Source organism: Rhinatrema bivittatum, chromosome 2, assembly GCF_901001135.1.
Source record: "Rhinatrema bivittatum chromosome 2, aRhiBiv1.1, whole genome shotgun sequence".
Classification (NCBI taxonomy): domain Eukaryota; kingdom Metazoa; phylum Chordata; class Amphibia; order Gymnophiona; family Rhinatrematidae; genus Rhinatrema; species Rhinatrema bivittatum.
Window position 1 is genome coordinate 621,795,907 of NC_042616.1, and position 16,635 is coordinate 621,812,541.

The window sequence follows — 16,635 nt, forward strand, 5'->3', positions numbered from 1 at the left end:
TGGGGGGGAGGGGGGGGGAGAAGAATCCTACATTAGCTCATCCTTTTAGTTCCCTCGTCCCTGGACCTCTCATTGCTGGAAAATTCCTCACCCTAAACTGTAGCTCCATTAACTGAACCCTGAAGAGGAGTCGCATGTATTTCTGTGCAGAATGTCAAATCTGTGGGAAAGATCTGGGTAGACGTAATCTCAGATTCTTCACAAATGAGTATAACTGTCCTCCATGGGTAGCTATAGTGAAATCAGGATTTGTCGATGACAGATGGCTAAAAAGCCAATCCTAGACTTTCAGATTTTTATTAGAACAACAACATTTGTATATCGCCTGTAATTTGGTCCTTAAGTCCTGTATGGACATCTTTCCTTGGTGTCTATCTGTCAATTTCATGTTGACATCTTTATAGCTGAAACCGTTGAGCACAGTGGTGGACACTAGATTTCCAGGAAGGGCATTCAAGTACTAACTGCTCCCATGTTTCTGGACCAACTTACACTTGGATAGACTTCCCTATAACATTTCCTGTGACCTCCTCTAAGAATAGGTCCCAATCTTAAGCTGAGAAACATAGAACCACGAAAAGATGAAGTAGTAGAGATCTAAAATGAACCTGTTGTAGGCACTTTTGCCTAACCCCAGATAATGATGCTAAATCTGTCTCTATGCCAAAAAAACAATTGGAGGAGGGGGATCATCAGTCATAATAGGGACCAAAACTGCAGCGATGGTAGACCCGGGAGGAGCTTGAAGAAGAGGTTGTTTTGTTCCAGTCAGCATCTGGGAATCAGGTGGTAGAGGGTAGGAGAGAAATGGCTTTAACAGGAATGGAGAGAGAAGATGCTAGGAGAGTGGAAGGAGGGTGAGGAATAGAAAGAAGATTGCACCTGGGTTTGGGGCAGGGGAAGAGAGGAGAGAGGACTAAACTGGGTAGGGGTGTGCTCACAAGGAGCCCACAGCAGGCTCTGGCAGGAACAAAGGTTTACTGGGAGAGGGACATGAGAGAGGCAATGTAAAGAACATCTTTGGAAATGTGTACATTCTGGAATACACCTTTCCCATCTTGTCAAGGTCGGTTTGTACTGTTCTTTGTTTGTTTAAAGAAAATCATCTTTGTTTTTCCCATGTCTCCAAATTACCGTCTGAACTAACAAAGGTGTCATGATCCACTGTTTTATCGTATGTTAAGTCATTACTCTTGTTCTAAGTAGAAGCCCATTCAGGGTTTCTAGGGTCTTTGGGCATTGGGGGGAGTGATTTTCTAAAAGCCTGCATAAGAAAGTCAGTTAATTACACACCAGTTAAACCAGTTTTCAAACCAAACATATGCACATCTGTATGCTTTGCAAATCCCCCCCTAAAAAAAAACTACCCCATACAATTATGCCTGCAAATCTGTGCACAGGAATATTTTACGTGCATACTTTTTAAAATCCAGAATTATGCATGCAAGTCCAAATGTTTTCCCAACTCTGCTCCCAGGAATGTCTCCACTCAGTCCAGGTAAACTTATGCATGAACAGGACATACGTGTGCAAGTTTACCTGCATATTGGATGGGCAGTTTTTATTAACGAGCCAAGCCCATGGGTCAAACACTGCTTAACTTGTGGAAATGCCTTTGAAAATTATTATCCCTGGGTAAAAAGGCTTCTTTCAAAAAACTGTTAAAGTGGGCGAATCTACATCATATGCACTAAGATCGAGGAACCCTACATCCCTGCCAGTGCGCATGCAAGCAACCAGCGCAGAGCTTCGTGAATTTTCACTGGATCCAGTGAAATGTGTCTGTGGATATTACAGTCTGGTTTCTAGCCAAGTCTTGCCAGAATGGTGGCAAGACCACCACTCTTCCTTCTCAGCAGAAATACCTAGTTCTCTCTCAGATTACTTTTTAATTATGCAAGTTTTTTTTTGTGGTACTTGTAATTGATTCCACTGGTACTGTGATAGTGGGAACATGCCTTCTGATGTCAATTGCAGGAATGGGGCTGCAGTGATCTGTCCACAGAAATGTTCATGGGTAAGAGAAACATCAAAAGCCAAGTTCAAAATGGTGCAAGATTGATTTTTTTTTTTTCCCCAAACTGATGCTGTTTACAAAATCACAGCCTTGGCGCCGGAGTAGTGTTCATTTACAGTAATAATCTTTAAAGAATCTGCAGTAAGTTCAGATATTTAGATTGCAGCTTGAGACGGTTACTTGATGTTTGTAAGACCAATGGCCCGAAGTGTGTGTGTGTGTGTATATGTATATGTATATATGTATATGTATATATGTATATGTATATATATATATATATATGTATATATATATATGTATATATATATGTATATGTATATATATATATGTATATGTATATATATATATGTATATATATATGTATATGTATATATATATATGTATATGTATATATATATATGTATATATATATATGTCTATATATATATATGTATATATATATGGTATGCCATGCATGTGAAAATGGAAGCCATAGAATAATGTAGGCAGCGAGCCACTTCATAACTGATGTGGTTTTTTGGCTGTGCTCCAAGTCGCTGGATCTGGTGATGAGAAAATCATTTCGTCGTACTTTGTGGAATGAGAGAAAACATCCAGTGAGAGCATTTTGCTGTGCCTGCTGCGGTTTTCTGCACCGGTTGATGTAGGGGCACTTTTTCTCTTCGGTCCTCCAGTCTCCTGACTCCCTCTTCACCTTCTTTCACCCTTCTGGCCCCCCTGCACTTCTCAGCTCTCTCTCTTCTCCCTCCCAGAGAATGTGCTGCTTGCAGGAGTTTGACTCCACTGATTCCAGTCTACCTTCGAGTCAGCAGTGTTCTTACAAGACCTGCCAACACCCCGAGGCAGAATTTGGGGCTTGTAAGCGTTGCTGTCCTGCCATTTTTGAAGAAGCAATTGTAAAAAGAGAGGTGTGTTTTTGGTTTTTTTTTTTTTTCCCTAGTATTTTTTTTTCTGCCCCTTTGGGCTTTTGTGGCGCCATAAACTTTTATTTACAACTAGTTGCCTTTTTTTTTTTTTTTTTTTAACACTTCCTTATCCATCACAACAATAGTCCTCTGCCAGGGGCCCACAGAGTACAGCTCCCTGGATCCTGGTGTCCTTGCACACAGTCTGATCATTAGTTGCCACAGTATGCAATGACGGCAGCTGTCCTGATAAGCAGAAGCCAGGCTTGAGAATCAAATATGGCTCTCCTGCATAGGAGCACGCTGCAGCACTGCCATTGGGCCAGCCTCAAAAAGAGTGAGAGTCTGTGCCTCATCACATACACCACTTGCTACTCTCACCATGCCTCCTGCCTGCAAAGAAAAAAAAACCCGTAAACGTATAAAATCCTCACGGCCTTTCTTCTCTTAATCCCTGAATTCTCACATTTGTCCTCTACAAAAAAAAAAAAAAGAAAAAATGTACGTGGCGGCGCTCTGGCTTCTGCAGATCTGGACTTTGGATTTGGTTGGGTGTAAGTCTTTGTTCTGCTGTACTGCCAGGATACTAGGCCTGCCTGCTTGGTGTTGCTGAGCGACATGCTGATTCATTAGAGCCCAGGCCTCAGGACGGCAGCATACAGGGTCATGATTGCTACTGCCGGGGCCTTCCAATATGCTGCAGGTCCTGCTAGCCAGATACCTTCATCTCTTCTAAGGCAGGGCTACTCAAACCGATTTATTTGCATGCACTACCTTCTAATCTTGCAAATTTCTCATATATATTCATTAGGGATATCCTGAAAACTTGACTGAGGGGGCCCCAAGGACCAGTTTGAGCAGCATCTCTGTTGTAAGGCTCTCCAATCTTTCATCCTTTCCTGCTCCCTTGGCCATCTCTCCCACTCTTATCTTTCCCTAGCATTTCCCACTTTCCTCCGTTTCTCTTCCTTTCCTGTTCCCCTTCTATCTTCCTATCTTCCCCTTTCTATTTCCCCCGTGGCAGGAGAGCAGCACTACTTAAACATGTAACTCTACTCCGTGGGTCCCACTACTTCAACACAAAATCTTGTGCCAGCAGGTTCCACAATAACCGCATGAAACTTGCTAACCCAACGAGGTGAATTTTTAGACCCGTGTACCGGCGTCTATGTGCGCGCGGTTCCCGGCACACGCACGCCTGATTTTATCTCTGCGTGTGAGTGCCAACTCGCACGCGCAAGGGTGGGGCATTTTTTTAAAATGCACGCCGCGATGGACTGGGCCTTTTCCCAGTTCCCTCCCTGTCCAATAAAGTAGCGGACTGGAAGGGAACTTCCTACACCCCCTGCCTACCTTGCCTGCCTTTTCCCCTCTCCTCCCTGACCTCTACATTCTCTCTAACAAGTTTTTTTTTTTCTATACTTACCTGCTCTCCGGAGCAGTAGTAAGTTATGCATGCTGGCCGCCTGCCGGTGTGTGCTTCACCGGACAGTGCCTAATGGCGTTGTCCCGGCCCACCCCCTTTTTTTTAAACTGGCTCTTTTGTCCATATCTCCTGGTATTGGCATGCGCCGGCATTTTAAAATTCGCCTGTGTTTGAGCAAACTGAATTGAAGAAGAGACCCTAACTTAAAAACCTGTTCCTTCAGGCTGCTTGCTTCTGTTTACTTGGGGGCTGCATGGTGGGTTTAGTATCTCTGTAACCTCACGAACTATAACACTGTTACTGCAGGCATTTGTGTGATTCATAGTTAATGTGACTGCAAGCCAGCAGTAGGTCCAGGGGATAGAGTATGGAATGTGGCCAGCAGCAGCCAGGAAAGTGCAAACCCATGGGAGCAGACAGTTGGAAGGATATGAAACTGGATCTGAAACTGGATCAGAGGGAGGAATCAGATCAGGAAGGATTTGAAACTGGATTAGAGGGAGGGATGAAAAACGGCTGGTGGAAGAGATTTGGGATTGGGATGCATGAGTGAAGGGGAAAACAAGAGAATCAGGAGGAGAGAGGAAGGGATGAGATGAAAAGAGACTAGGAAAGAAAATAGGGTGGGAATGAAGACAAGTGGAAGAAAACGAGGAACCTATGGGAGGTGGCTAGTCTGGTTGTAATGAAAGACCATGGGGTGAGAGGAGAAGAGAGCAGAAAAAAAGAATTTAAAAAGGAATAAAAAGTGATTTAAACAATTAATGCAAAAACTAAAATGACGAAAGCTACAAAAAAGCAATTTTTTTCAGACATTCAGCAAAAGTTTGAAAACTTAATAAATTTGTTTAATAAAAATTGATTTTTTTGGCACATATTAACTATTATATAGCTATGTGCAAATCTATGCAAATTTTCCACACAGTGTTAAATTGAATTGCAGATTTTATTTTGTGCTACTGCCTGGCATATCCCTATTAGATAGCAGGAAGCTGCTGAATATACTAGGATGGTGTGGATCATGGCCTACTCATTTCAGAGGCCAGGGAGAAGCCTGGTTTCTAGCAGGACTTTGATTTAAACTGAAATTGTAATGTTGGCAACATTAAGGAACTGAAATACTGTTCTGTAATGCCTTTGAGTACCATCAGTTTCAGTCAGTGCTCTCGTTACGTTTATGTGCTGTTGTAGTGGCGTCCATCTTTCTCAAGGTTAAAAATAGCATTTCCCAATCATGAAGTCAGCAGTTTAATTTGCTAAATGTAACACAAAACTGGCGCTCAGAGTAAGATATGGAGTACATTTAAATCAACCAAGAAGCCAGGGGCTTGAAGGCATTACCTAATGAGAACCAGGCGGAGACGTTTCATGCGTTTTTCTTCACAATTCCATTTGTCCCTTTCTTTTCTCCTGCCCAGCCTCCCCCCCCCCCCCCCCCCCCCCATTTCAACAAGACTCTGTTTAACTTCCTGGCTCCTGTTCCGTTGGCCATCATCGCTCTGTGTTGTGCTAACTCCATCTACACACAGGTTTTGCTGCTCCTGCTGGACTGGTCACACACGTATTTTATTTTGGCACATCTGAGCACACGTCCCTATTGCTGGCTCTGCTCTGTTTGCCACCTTGACATGGGAGCTTCTGTTCTTCTGTAGCAGACTTATTTAAATTAGCTGGGCTAGAGCAGAACTTCCCACATCCTCCCAAATCCCACCAAGAAACCCTAACCAGAGAAGCTGTTACCTCAGGACTTCCCAAACCTGCTCTGGGGATCCCACAGTCAGATGGGTTTTCAGGATATCCACAATGAAAGGCATGAGATAAATTTGCATATACTGAGTCTCTATGATATGCAAACTTATTTCATGCATAGTCATTGGTGGATATCCTGAAAACCTGACTGGTTGTTCCCTCACTGGCAGCTAATTCATCTCTACACTATCAGCTATCAGTGACAGGATCAATCCTCTTGCTGAATTCTGAAAGGACAGCTTTCTGAAAGGGGATTGGTCCCTTCACTGACAGTTGACAGTGGAGGGCCAATCGTCTGACAGTGAAGGAGTTCTCAGGTAAATTTGGAATGTAGTAGGGGGTTCCAGAGGTGGAAGCTCCACTAAGGCAGGGCTTCCCAAACCTGTCCTGGGGATCCCACAGCCAATTGGTTTTCAGGAGATCCACAATGAATATGCATAAGATAAATTTGCATATCATGGAGACTCAGTATCTGCAAATTTATCTTATGCATATTCATTGTGGATCTCCTGAAAACCCAACTGGCCGTGGGGTTCTCAAGACAGGTTTGGGAAGCTTTGCACTAAGGTCAGAGGGAAGGGTCTGGGAGGGGAGGGAGGATGGACCCAGACCCAGACCTAGACCTGAATCTGCCCTGCCTGGCCCACCTAGCTTAACATTTTTTAAGGTGAGAGGGAAAGGGTTTTTGGCATGTTTGGGAGGGAGGGAGGACTTGCTGGGTGAAACAGGAGGCGAGAAATTGTTTTGGTTTTAAGCATGGACTGGCATGCAAATGGACCATGACTTAAAAAAAAACAAAACAAAAAACATATTTATTCACTTTTGCATGCGTTTTTTTTTGTTTTTTTTAACTCCTGCTCTATTTGAATGATATTTATTTATTTATAAAATGTATTTAGTTTCCTGAATCCTGCTGGGACCACAATTTTTAAAGCACATGCTAAATAAAACCTGCTCTAAAATCTAACTCTGATTTTAACATGAGTTTTATTACATTAGCCCCAGAATGCTTTGATTTGTGAGTTTTAGAAAGGATGTCCTACAAACCAAGTCTGATAGTTGCACACTGTTTACTGGATACTATTAGAGTGAATATGCAATAAGAAAACATATAGATGCAGTTTTTTCACAACCTATGCAAAGTAAAAAGGTGCTAAGCTATAGTAGCCACAAAAGAAGTAGTAAGAGCAGTGATGTGCTTCCAATTTCTTATCAAGGGGCTCTTGCCAGCTCTGTTCCATTCAGCGAGGCACTTTATTTTCATGAAACTTTAACAAGAGACTCCCAGAAGCCCTTCCAGCACATCATTGAGTATGAGTTATCCATCAGTCTGTGGTTTCAGCAGAAAAGCTAATACAAGGAATAATTCCAGAAAGATGGACCATGCACTCTTTTGAAAAATTATTGCTCATCATACTAGTATTTCATCCACATTACATAGCATAATCTGTCATGGGAAAAACATCACAAAGTAAGCCATAACTTTTTTTTTTTTTACCATGGAAAATGTTTTAAGAAGCAAAAAGAAGCAAAATTACTTTTTTTTATAGGGTGTGGAATTTTTATGTAGGAGTGTGTGTGTATTGGGAGGGTATATAGATAAACACATAAATATATACTAGATGACAAACTAAAGTTTATGTATGTTTGGCTACTATTACTGCATTATATGTGTGTACATTGTGCAGAAACTCATTTCAGAAACCTAGAATCAGAAATAGCCTGGTTATATTATCGCACAGATATGATAGGTGTGCTGAATCATGACAGTATGGTATTGCTAAATTGATCTTTTTAGTGTAAAACTATTGCAGAACAGGAAACAAAAGAAGCATGGATGGATGGTTTGTGGTAGGGGATATAATTCGGTTTTCAGAATATGCAATGTAGTATTTGCTATGCCAGTTTTGAGATTTATTCAGTGTTTATTTCCATATGGGTAAATATATTGAAATACATGCATAAATGGACAGATTGCTGATTATTTTTTTTCAGCCATGTATGCTATAGTATTTATAGATTTCCAGCACTGTAGAGAGAGAAAGACTGACTGACTTTTTATAAGGCTCTCATATAAGTAAACTATTATACCAATGTAAGATGAGCATCTAGTAACTCAGGGTGAGCTTTTGGTGGTGGCCTAGGTTTTGGGGGCAGTTTTACATGCACAGTCAGAGGTAGAAACAGCACAGTCCACATCAGTGAAGATCTGATGTGATTTGGAGCGATGAAAGTTACACAAAGATGATATTTATACATTGTACTCTTGACCTAGCTTGATAGCAGCTAGGTAAAGTGCATCAAGCTAGGTCGAGAGTACAACATACAAATCTCATCTTTGTGTACCTGTCATCACTCCAAATCACATTAAATCTTTGTTGATGATAACTGTGCTGTTTGTACCTCTGACTGTGCATGTAAAAATGCCACACAAAACCTAGGCCACCATCACAAGCTCACCCCAAGTTCACAATGGCCCCTCTTACACTGGTATAAAAAGCTAATATGTGTCTACCCAGAGGCTCTCTCCTCCCCGCCCCCCCCCCCCCCTCGCCTGAAACAGGATATACAATATTTATCGCCATTCCCGTTTCGGCCGTAATGCATAGCTGCTATCACATACAACAAACTCCGCCCAAGCTCCTCTCACTAAATTTTTTAAATTTGTATACGCATCTCGCAATGTGCTATTTATCGCATGCATTATGGCGTTATGGTGATATCGTGGGCACTAGGCCCCTAACGCTCACAATAACACCATAGCGCAATTTGATGAAAGACCCTGAACGATTGGTTACAAAAGTGGTATTCATAGACAGGCATATGATGTACAACATAATTTTCATTATCTAAGTCTGAGTACAGAAAGGCTAATGGATTCGTTTGTTTCCACGCAGAGGATTGATCATTTTAGAGTTTACAGCATGTACAGAAATATAGAATGTGGCAACAGATAAGAACCATAAGGCTATTCTAGTCTGCTGAATCTGTTTCCTGTTCTAATACTATCAATTTTATTTGTTTCCCTCAGCCTTTGTTTCACTTCTTAAGGATCCTTTTATGCTTAGCCCTTGCTTTCTTGAATTCTGGTACCATATTTTCCTGCACTAAGAGGCTGTTCTATGCATCCTTCACACGTTTTGTGAAGGAATATTTTCTAATGTTGCTGCCAAGTCTACTTTCTGTGACCCACATAGCATGACCTCTTGTACTTGTAATAAATAAATAAACTAACTTTCTACTGCAAAATGCCTCTTGTGCATTATTTATCCTTTTGAAGTATGTAAATATCTTTATTGCCGCCCCCCCCTCCCCAATCTTTCTCCTCTCATTAGGTGGTAGGTTATACAGTTTGAGATTCTTAAGGCTTTAATTTACCAAAGCTTTTCTCCCATTGTGGCTGATGAAATAAAGTGCAAATTGAGTTCACTTTTTAAATGTGCGCTAATCTACTTTTTATGTAGTATCCTTTGTACAGTATATTTAGGTAGGGATTCAGCTCTCTCTTATATGGTGTAAGGTAAAATATATGCACTGAAATATGTAATTGAATTTGAGTTTTTAGAAGTAAAAATAAAGATACAATGGTGGGGGGGGCCGAAGGTTGTTTCTTTGAGATATAACATTTGGAAGTTAATTGTACTCTTGGCTGTTTGGATACACTTTTAAGCAGCAGTAACACTGGGTGGGGGAGGGAGCTATCCTTTCCCATAATGCAGCTGTTCTTGCTGATTAAAACAGATCTAGAAGGTGCCTACCTTTGTTCATTATACCCATCTGTTACGGTGTCCCTGTTTTTAAAGAATATAAAAACCCTCCAGATTAAGTAGCAGTGAAACATTTTTCCTACAGCGCCATAATGCACTTTAAATATAAATAGTAAATGTAACTTTTCCTAACGATGCCTCTGCATCTAATCTATGGCTTGTGGGTATGACAATTCTCAGTTATTTTGACAAACCATCAAAACGCTATCGTGGAACGCACCTACAGTAGCTGGGGTTGGGGGACGGTTAATTAAATGACCCCCCCTTCCCCCCTTTTTATTTTTAATGAATCCCTCATTGTGTACACAGCTGCAGTGCCAAGAGAGCATAGAGAGGAAGTGGTTAGAGGAAGAGCTGGTTCAGAAGAGACTGTGTGTGTGTGTGTCTGTGTATGTGTATGTTAAAAGCAGGGGCACTGGGAGGAGGGGTCTGCTGCTGTGTGGTCGGGCTACAGCGCACTCTGCAATGGGTGGAAACAGAACGGAGTAGTTAGCCGGTTGCTATGGCGAGGAACCTGCTCACGTGACCAGGATGCTGCTTCAGGCAATTTGACGTCAGCAACTAGAAGAGCGGGAGGAGGAGGAGGAGGAGAAGAGGAGAGCTTGTGGCAAAGCGGCAGCGGCCAGACGGATAGCTAGGAATACGCACGCACAGCAGTGCAGCATCTGTTTGGATTTGTGGGGGAGGGGGTCTTGATTTGGTGTCTGTTTCCCTCCTCCCCCCACCCCGAGCACGATCACCCCTTTTCCCTTTCCCGGTGGGGGAGAGTCCCAATGCCTGGACCTACCCAAGCGCTGTCCCCAAATGGAGAGAACAACAACGACCTCATTCAGGATAACGGGACCCTCATTCCCTTCAGAAAGCACACGGTGCGGGGGGAGCGGTCCTACAGGTGAGCGCCGCGGCACACACGGGTGGGGGTGGGGGGGCAGGTCAGACGACCGAGTGCAACCGCTGCTGCACCGTTTAAAAAGAATTGCGGGGTGGGGAGGAGGTTATAGTCGGTGCAGCTTTCTAGGAGCTGGCCAGGTGGAAAATGTTTTGCCTGGCGCGACTGAGGTGCTCGCTCGGCTGTTCCTCTGCTGCAGTGACAGAAAACGCGATCGGTTCTTGCTTTTTAACACGCCAAGGGACGTACGGGCTGCAACGGTTCATGCTCTTTTTTGCTGCTTCTGTTTAAAGGAACTGAAACTTGGCCTGAAATAAAAAAAAAAAAATAAATAAAAATTGGAGGGAGGGGTGGCGGGGGGGTGGGGTGTAGTGACACGGCTTCTGTGTGTGTTGTGCGCTCAGGATAACGCAGAATGCTCTAGATGGCAGCGCGGCCGCGGATTGATGGAGCTTTGTAGGAGCGGCGCGCGCCCATTGGCGGAGGGCTTGACAGCAGAGGTCACCGCGGCAGGCGCTTGCCCCGATTTTCCTCCCGTTAAACCCCTAAGTTGGTTTGCGAAGACCCGGCCGGTCTGCACTAGTGGGTTCTTTCTTTTTCTTTTTGGTTGAGTTGATACATGTTTCAGGACTGACACCGAATATGTCGCAAATGGAAGTATTTTTCTCAATGTGATGGCTTTTTTTTTTCCTTTCCTCAATAAATACCCATACCCAGTAAGATCACTGACATTTAGTGCTTAGAAAACGAAGGACATTGAAATATGATGGCTGTGTTCTTTCTCGCTGTTGTGAGCACTTTTTGATGATCGGGTTCGGCATGTATTGTTGGCAGCAATTTTGCTTTCATATACCCAGTGCGTTTCAGGTGATATGCTCATTATTTGCGTTGTTTGACATGGATGACTATGCTAGGGTTTTTGTAGTGTCTTTCTAAATGCAAAATTGAAACTCATTGTTTGCATTTATATATTTTTACATCTGGGTAACAATTTTGAATGTTTGGCAATTATTTTGAAAGGGAGAAAGAGACAAATAGAATATGGTATTCATAGCTCTGCCATAATAGAAAACAATATTTCATACTTTGTCATATTTTATTACAAATCAGTCAGAATTGGGTGATTTTTTTTGATATGCCTGCAAGACATTCTTTTTTCCAGGAGTATAATTAAATATAGCATCAATAATTGTGATACAATTATGGTAGTGTTTTGAAGCTTTTATTGTGATTTGATGAATGCACAATCTAGTTGTCATGTTTTTAAAATGCTCTACTCATATGATTCCACAAAGAATGTTGGAACGAATAGCAAAGGTGGTAATATGAAAAATTAGAAGACCTAACGGAAACATGCAGCTGGATCTGGCATGTGAAAGTACAGTAATAAATAGAAGTCCTAGTAGAAAAGCAGGTGCTTACATAGCTAGGTCTGTCTGGTAGGAGGCCAGATGTTCAGGCAACAGCTACCCTAGCACTTGTGGTAGCTATTCAGATTATTACAAAGATTTGTGGTTAGATATGAGAAGGGAGGGGTGCTGGATATGAACTAAGAGGGGAATCTTGTATTTGTCCAAGATAGACAGCAGCTGCGGAAGACAAAAAATTTGACCTGGATAAGAAAAGATTTTATAAGCAGTTACTCTATGGGGTAGATTTTAAAACCTACACGCGCTACCTGGTTCACGCACATGGACGCCTGATTTTATAACTTGTGCACGCATGTTATAAAATCAGGGGTCGGAGCGCATGCAAGGGGATGCACACTAATGCATCTTGTGCGCGCTGACACCTGCAGCCTGTGAGGGAGCTTCCCTTCCCCCTACTCTAGCCTTCTTACCCCTTCACCTAACCTTCCCACCCCCTAGCCCTATTCTAACCTCCCCCCCCCATTCCTTTAACTTACTGTTTTGCGCCTGCCAGCACCCTGCCGGCACGTGATCCCTCGGCACAGTGGCAAATGGCCGCTGTGCCGGGGACCTCTAGCTCCACCCCACCCCGCCCCCTGGACCGCCTCTCCCCACCCCTTTCTCAAAGCCCCAAGACTTAGACGCGTCCCGGGCCTTTTTAAAATAGACCCAGCACGTGTAACCCCACCTATGCGCGTAAATCCTCCGAAAATCTGGGCCTAAGTGTGGCAGCTAGAATATATCCTTGCAGTATGGACCAGGAGTAGGCTAGTAACTGGAGCAGCCGGCAGAGAACGAGGAGATTCAGGCTTCAAATCCCACTGCTATTTCTAGTCAATGATGCCAGCTCTGTGGGTGCTTGAGCACTCTCAATATTGAGCAAACGTCTTCACTGTGTCCAAAGCAGGGTACATTTTTGTTTTTAATATAGCACCCCCAGTCATTTTTGAAAAGTTTGGCTCCAATGCTGCTGGTGATCTTGGGCAAGTCATTTCATCCTCTGCCTCAGGTATAACCTTACAGGTGAATTTTCAAAGGGGTTATACATGTAGATATAGTATCATACCAATTTTCAAAAGTAATTTATGTACACTTAATGTGGGTAAATCCTAAAAACAATTGAATGGCATATACAGCAATTTTCAAAGGCCACTTAACTCGGGCAAACTGCATTTATGCATGTAAAACCCAGTTGTAAGCACGAATACTTTTGAAAGTCAGGGCCTTAGATTTTAAGCCCTCTTGGGAACAGGCAACGAACTACCAATAAAAGCTGTGAGCTAAATCTTAATAAATACTGGCTCAGTTGGTCTTTTTTTTTCTCCTGTCATCATCTTACTGTTGTATGCTATACTTTGCCAATTTCATGAATTATGCAAGTCATGTACAGTATATATTCTATGCATAGCCCCTCATGCAACTAGAGCTGAATCAAAATATTTATTGATACCCTGGTTCACTGAATTGACTAAAGAAAATGTGTTTCTAGTTGGGGAAGAATTGTATGCAAACCTCTTTAGGCAGTAATGTAGATATTCTTATAAGTGGACCTTGACTATACCATAGGTATCTGTAAGCAATTAATAAATATATAAATTTATTTATTATTTATTTTTAGATTTTTATATACCGGTGTTCCTATATGAAATAAAGATCACATCGGTTTACATTGAAACAGAACATGAAAATTGCCAAAAGGCATTACATAGAACAATAAATAAAAAACCTGTAGGGTCATCACAATTTTACTGTTTATATAGCTTAAATTAATGGCTGCTATAGCTCCACTGTAGTATTCAAATAACTTGCTTTTATTCTAAACAGTGCAGACAATATGCCATATTTAAAATTCCTTTATTTCTAGTGGCCTATCTAAAATGCATTTGGTTTAAGTGGACTCAGGATGCTTAAGTCAATGGTAAATATATTGTTTTAATAAATAATTATACTTGGTGATGGGGAAGTGAAATTCTGTGACTTTTTTTTTTTTAATAACAACTTAAATTCTCTCTATGCGACAGTTTTAATTTCTAGCCAAAAGCTATATTTTCACCTTATGTAGTTCTTTGCTGCAAGAATACAGTTACAAAACAAAACAATTGCAATAATTGTAAACATTTAGTAACCAGTAATTTTAGCTAGTGTGACTTGTAAAAATATGATTCACATCTGCTTTTAGTTTTCTGAGGAAAAAATGGTCTTGATGTAATTGGATCCATCATTGGCGGATGCTGCAAAGAATATTATTTGTGTAGAGTAACCACATACACTGGCTGATCTGATTGTCTAAACTAGTGAGTTCTAATAGCATATAAGTGCCTACAAGTTTAAACAGTTCATAGCAGACACAGCTGGTTGCATGTGATAAAGAAACAAAATAACATTTAAAACATTTTTGAAACAATATTGAATAGTGTAGGACAAGAGATACGGCTTTTTATCAGAGATCACATAAAAAGTCTTAAACCATTAAGAATCCACCAGAAGCCACATTTACAAACTCAAAGATGGTGAAAATACTAGTATAGGGGCTATGTAATATAATGCAAAAAACTTGCAACTATTGCTCGTGTACTAAATCCTGAAATAGCAGTATTGTAAATAGGTTGCACTGTTTTGGCTTTTAGTGTATGAAGTGAGCTTCACAAAGTTTTTCATTTTGGTAAATAGTAAAATTTTGCATATACATTTCTGCATGCAAAATTTGATTTAAATCAAATGAATGAGCTGCCATGATACAAAATCATTAGGAACCTTCATTTTTTTGTTTTTATTTTTAAAATTTTTCCTGGGAATTTATCGGGGTTTATTATGATGAGCAAAAACAGGAGAAAATCAGAGGGAAAAATTTGACTCATTTTTCTGGGTAACTTTGGAGTTTATTTTGGTGGAGAGAAGCCAGGAACAATAAAACATTAAGCAGATTCTCCCATTCACCCACTGAGCAGAATCCCTATCTGTTCCCTCATCTCCTACTTAGCATGTGCCTTTCACTCTCTCTTCTCCCTTCTCCCTTCCCCCTCCCCATTGCAACAGCATTCATCCTTATTAATGGTGGCTCCAGGTTTTGTCTCTCTCTTTTAGCAGCATGCTTACTGAGTGCTGCACGGCTACTTTTAAACAGGTCCAAGGGGCCTGCTGGGAAGTGCTTCTGGTGCTCATGGCCCGCTTCAAATGCTGCATTGGAACACCAAGCAGCAGGCACTTTTTCTTTGGGGGGGGAGGCGGGACTTGAAATGCCTCATCAGTGGTACTGGAGGGCAAGCGCTTTTGCTGGTATGGGGTGGGACTTCAAATGTTGCAGGTGCTTTGGCCTGTATTGGCTTCCAGCAGTTTCTGAAGGCCTTGAGACACTGCATCTGCAGCTTTGGAGCAGCTCTTTAATCTGTCTAAAATTATGGTGAAAATCGGTTTAAACAATGTTCATAAAAATCATGCCAAGTGGCCCATTAACTGTTACAGCATAAATTATGTGTGAAATTCCCTTTGCAGGCTCCATTTTGCAAACTGAGGGGGTCATTTATCAAAGTGCTATATGGAGTTTTCGCATGCGAAAACACCATAATATGGGCATCCAGGACATCACTCGCTCACAACCGCCCTTTTACATTCCAACAAATACAACAGACAACAGCTTGGGTAAATAAGGCCACAGCTTTAATATCAACATGGAGGCCCGACCCCGCAAATAAGCAATAACATTACAATTTCAGCAACCAAATCCCCAACCATCCGCCACTCCCCCGGTAGGACAGTCAGCGGCAGCCACCCGGCTCGATGTTCCAGCTCCCCACACCGGGTTCAGACCCCCGCCACCTGCCTGCAAGGAGCCCATAACAGACAACTACCCCAGTTGTCAACCAATATCAACTTACCACTGAAATCAATCTTAACAGATAACCAAGACATATAAGCTGTTGTGGCTCGGGCCATTCGCCAAAGACACAGGCATCATATGCCCTGTGATCCCTAAAGATGCGGGCTCAGCTACCGAGGAAACAATTCCTCCAAGACCTCCTGAATAGAATTAAGGAACAGATCCATGCCAAGGAAGGAGAGGTGAATCCCATCCTTACCGAACAGCCCCGTGACCTTCCCCCACGACCACTCGTACCGAATGTGGCGGCCCCCCAATTGAGCCAGCCATGAGCCGATTTGCTGATTGGCCTTGGACCTACTCCTGCGCCAGATCACGTTTTCCAATTCAGCAGGCCTTACTAGTATATCCGACAGCACAAAATAGTGGTAGGCAGCAGTATGGATACAGTCATCAGATCCTTCCGGACGATGCTGATAAACTGCCGACCAGTCATTTTGTCCCAGTCATTGCCCCCCAGGTGAACCACCAGAGCCCGCGGCGGACCAAGCCGCTCGCGTTCCCGCTGCACACAGGGAATCAATTCGTCCCACACCATTCCCCTGTGCCCCAACCAGTACACCCGCACCCCCCTTTTCAGCAGGTCCAGGTGAGGC

The 16,635-nt window shown here is 42.4% G+C and overlaps 1 protein-coding gene across 6 annotated transcripts in view; it reads left to right on the forward strand.

Moving 5' to 3' along the window:
• The window catches only part of MAPRE2 (microtubule associated protein RP/EB family member 2), a 317,614-nt gene that overhangs the window by 124,886 nt on the left and 176,093 nt on the right, over nucleotides 1–16,635 (forward strand). Inside the window, exon 1 of one of the 6 annotated variants that reach the window (XM_029591230.1) lies at nucleotides 10,441–10,756. The exons of 4 other annotated variants lie outside the window; for them this stretch is intronic. In XM_029591230.1, the coding sequence (XP_029447090.1) occupies nucleotides 10,638–10,756 (119 nt within the window). In that variant the 5' untranslated portion in view covers nucleotides 10,441–10,637. Of the gene's footprint in view, nucleotides 1–10,440; nucleotides 10,757–16,635 lie in introns of those variants that run through there. One more of the 6 variants, XM_029591233.1, reaches the window with a different exon arrangement.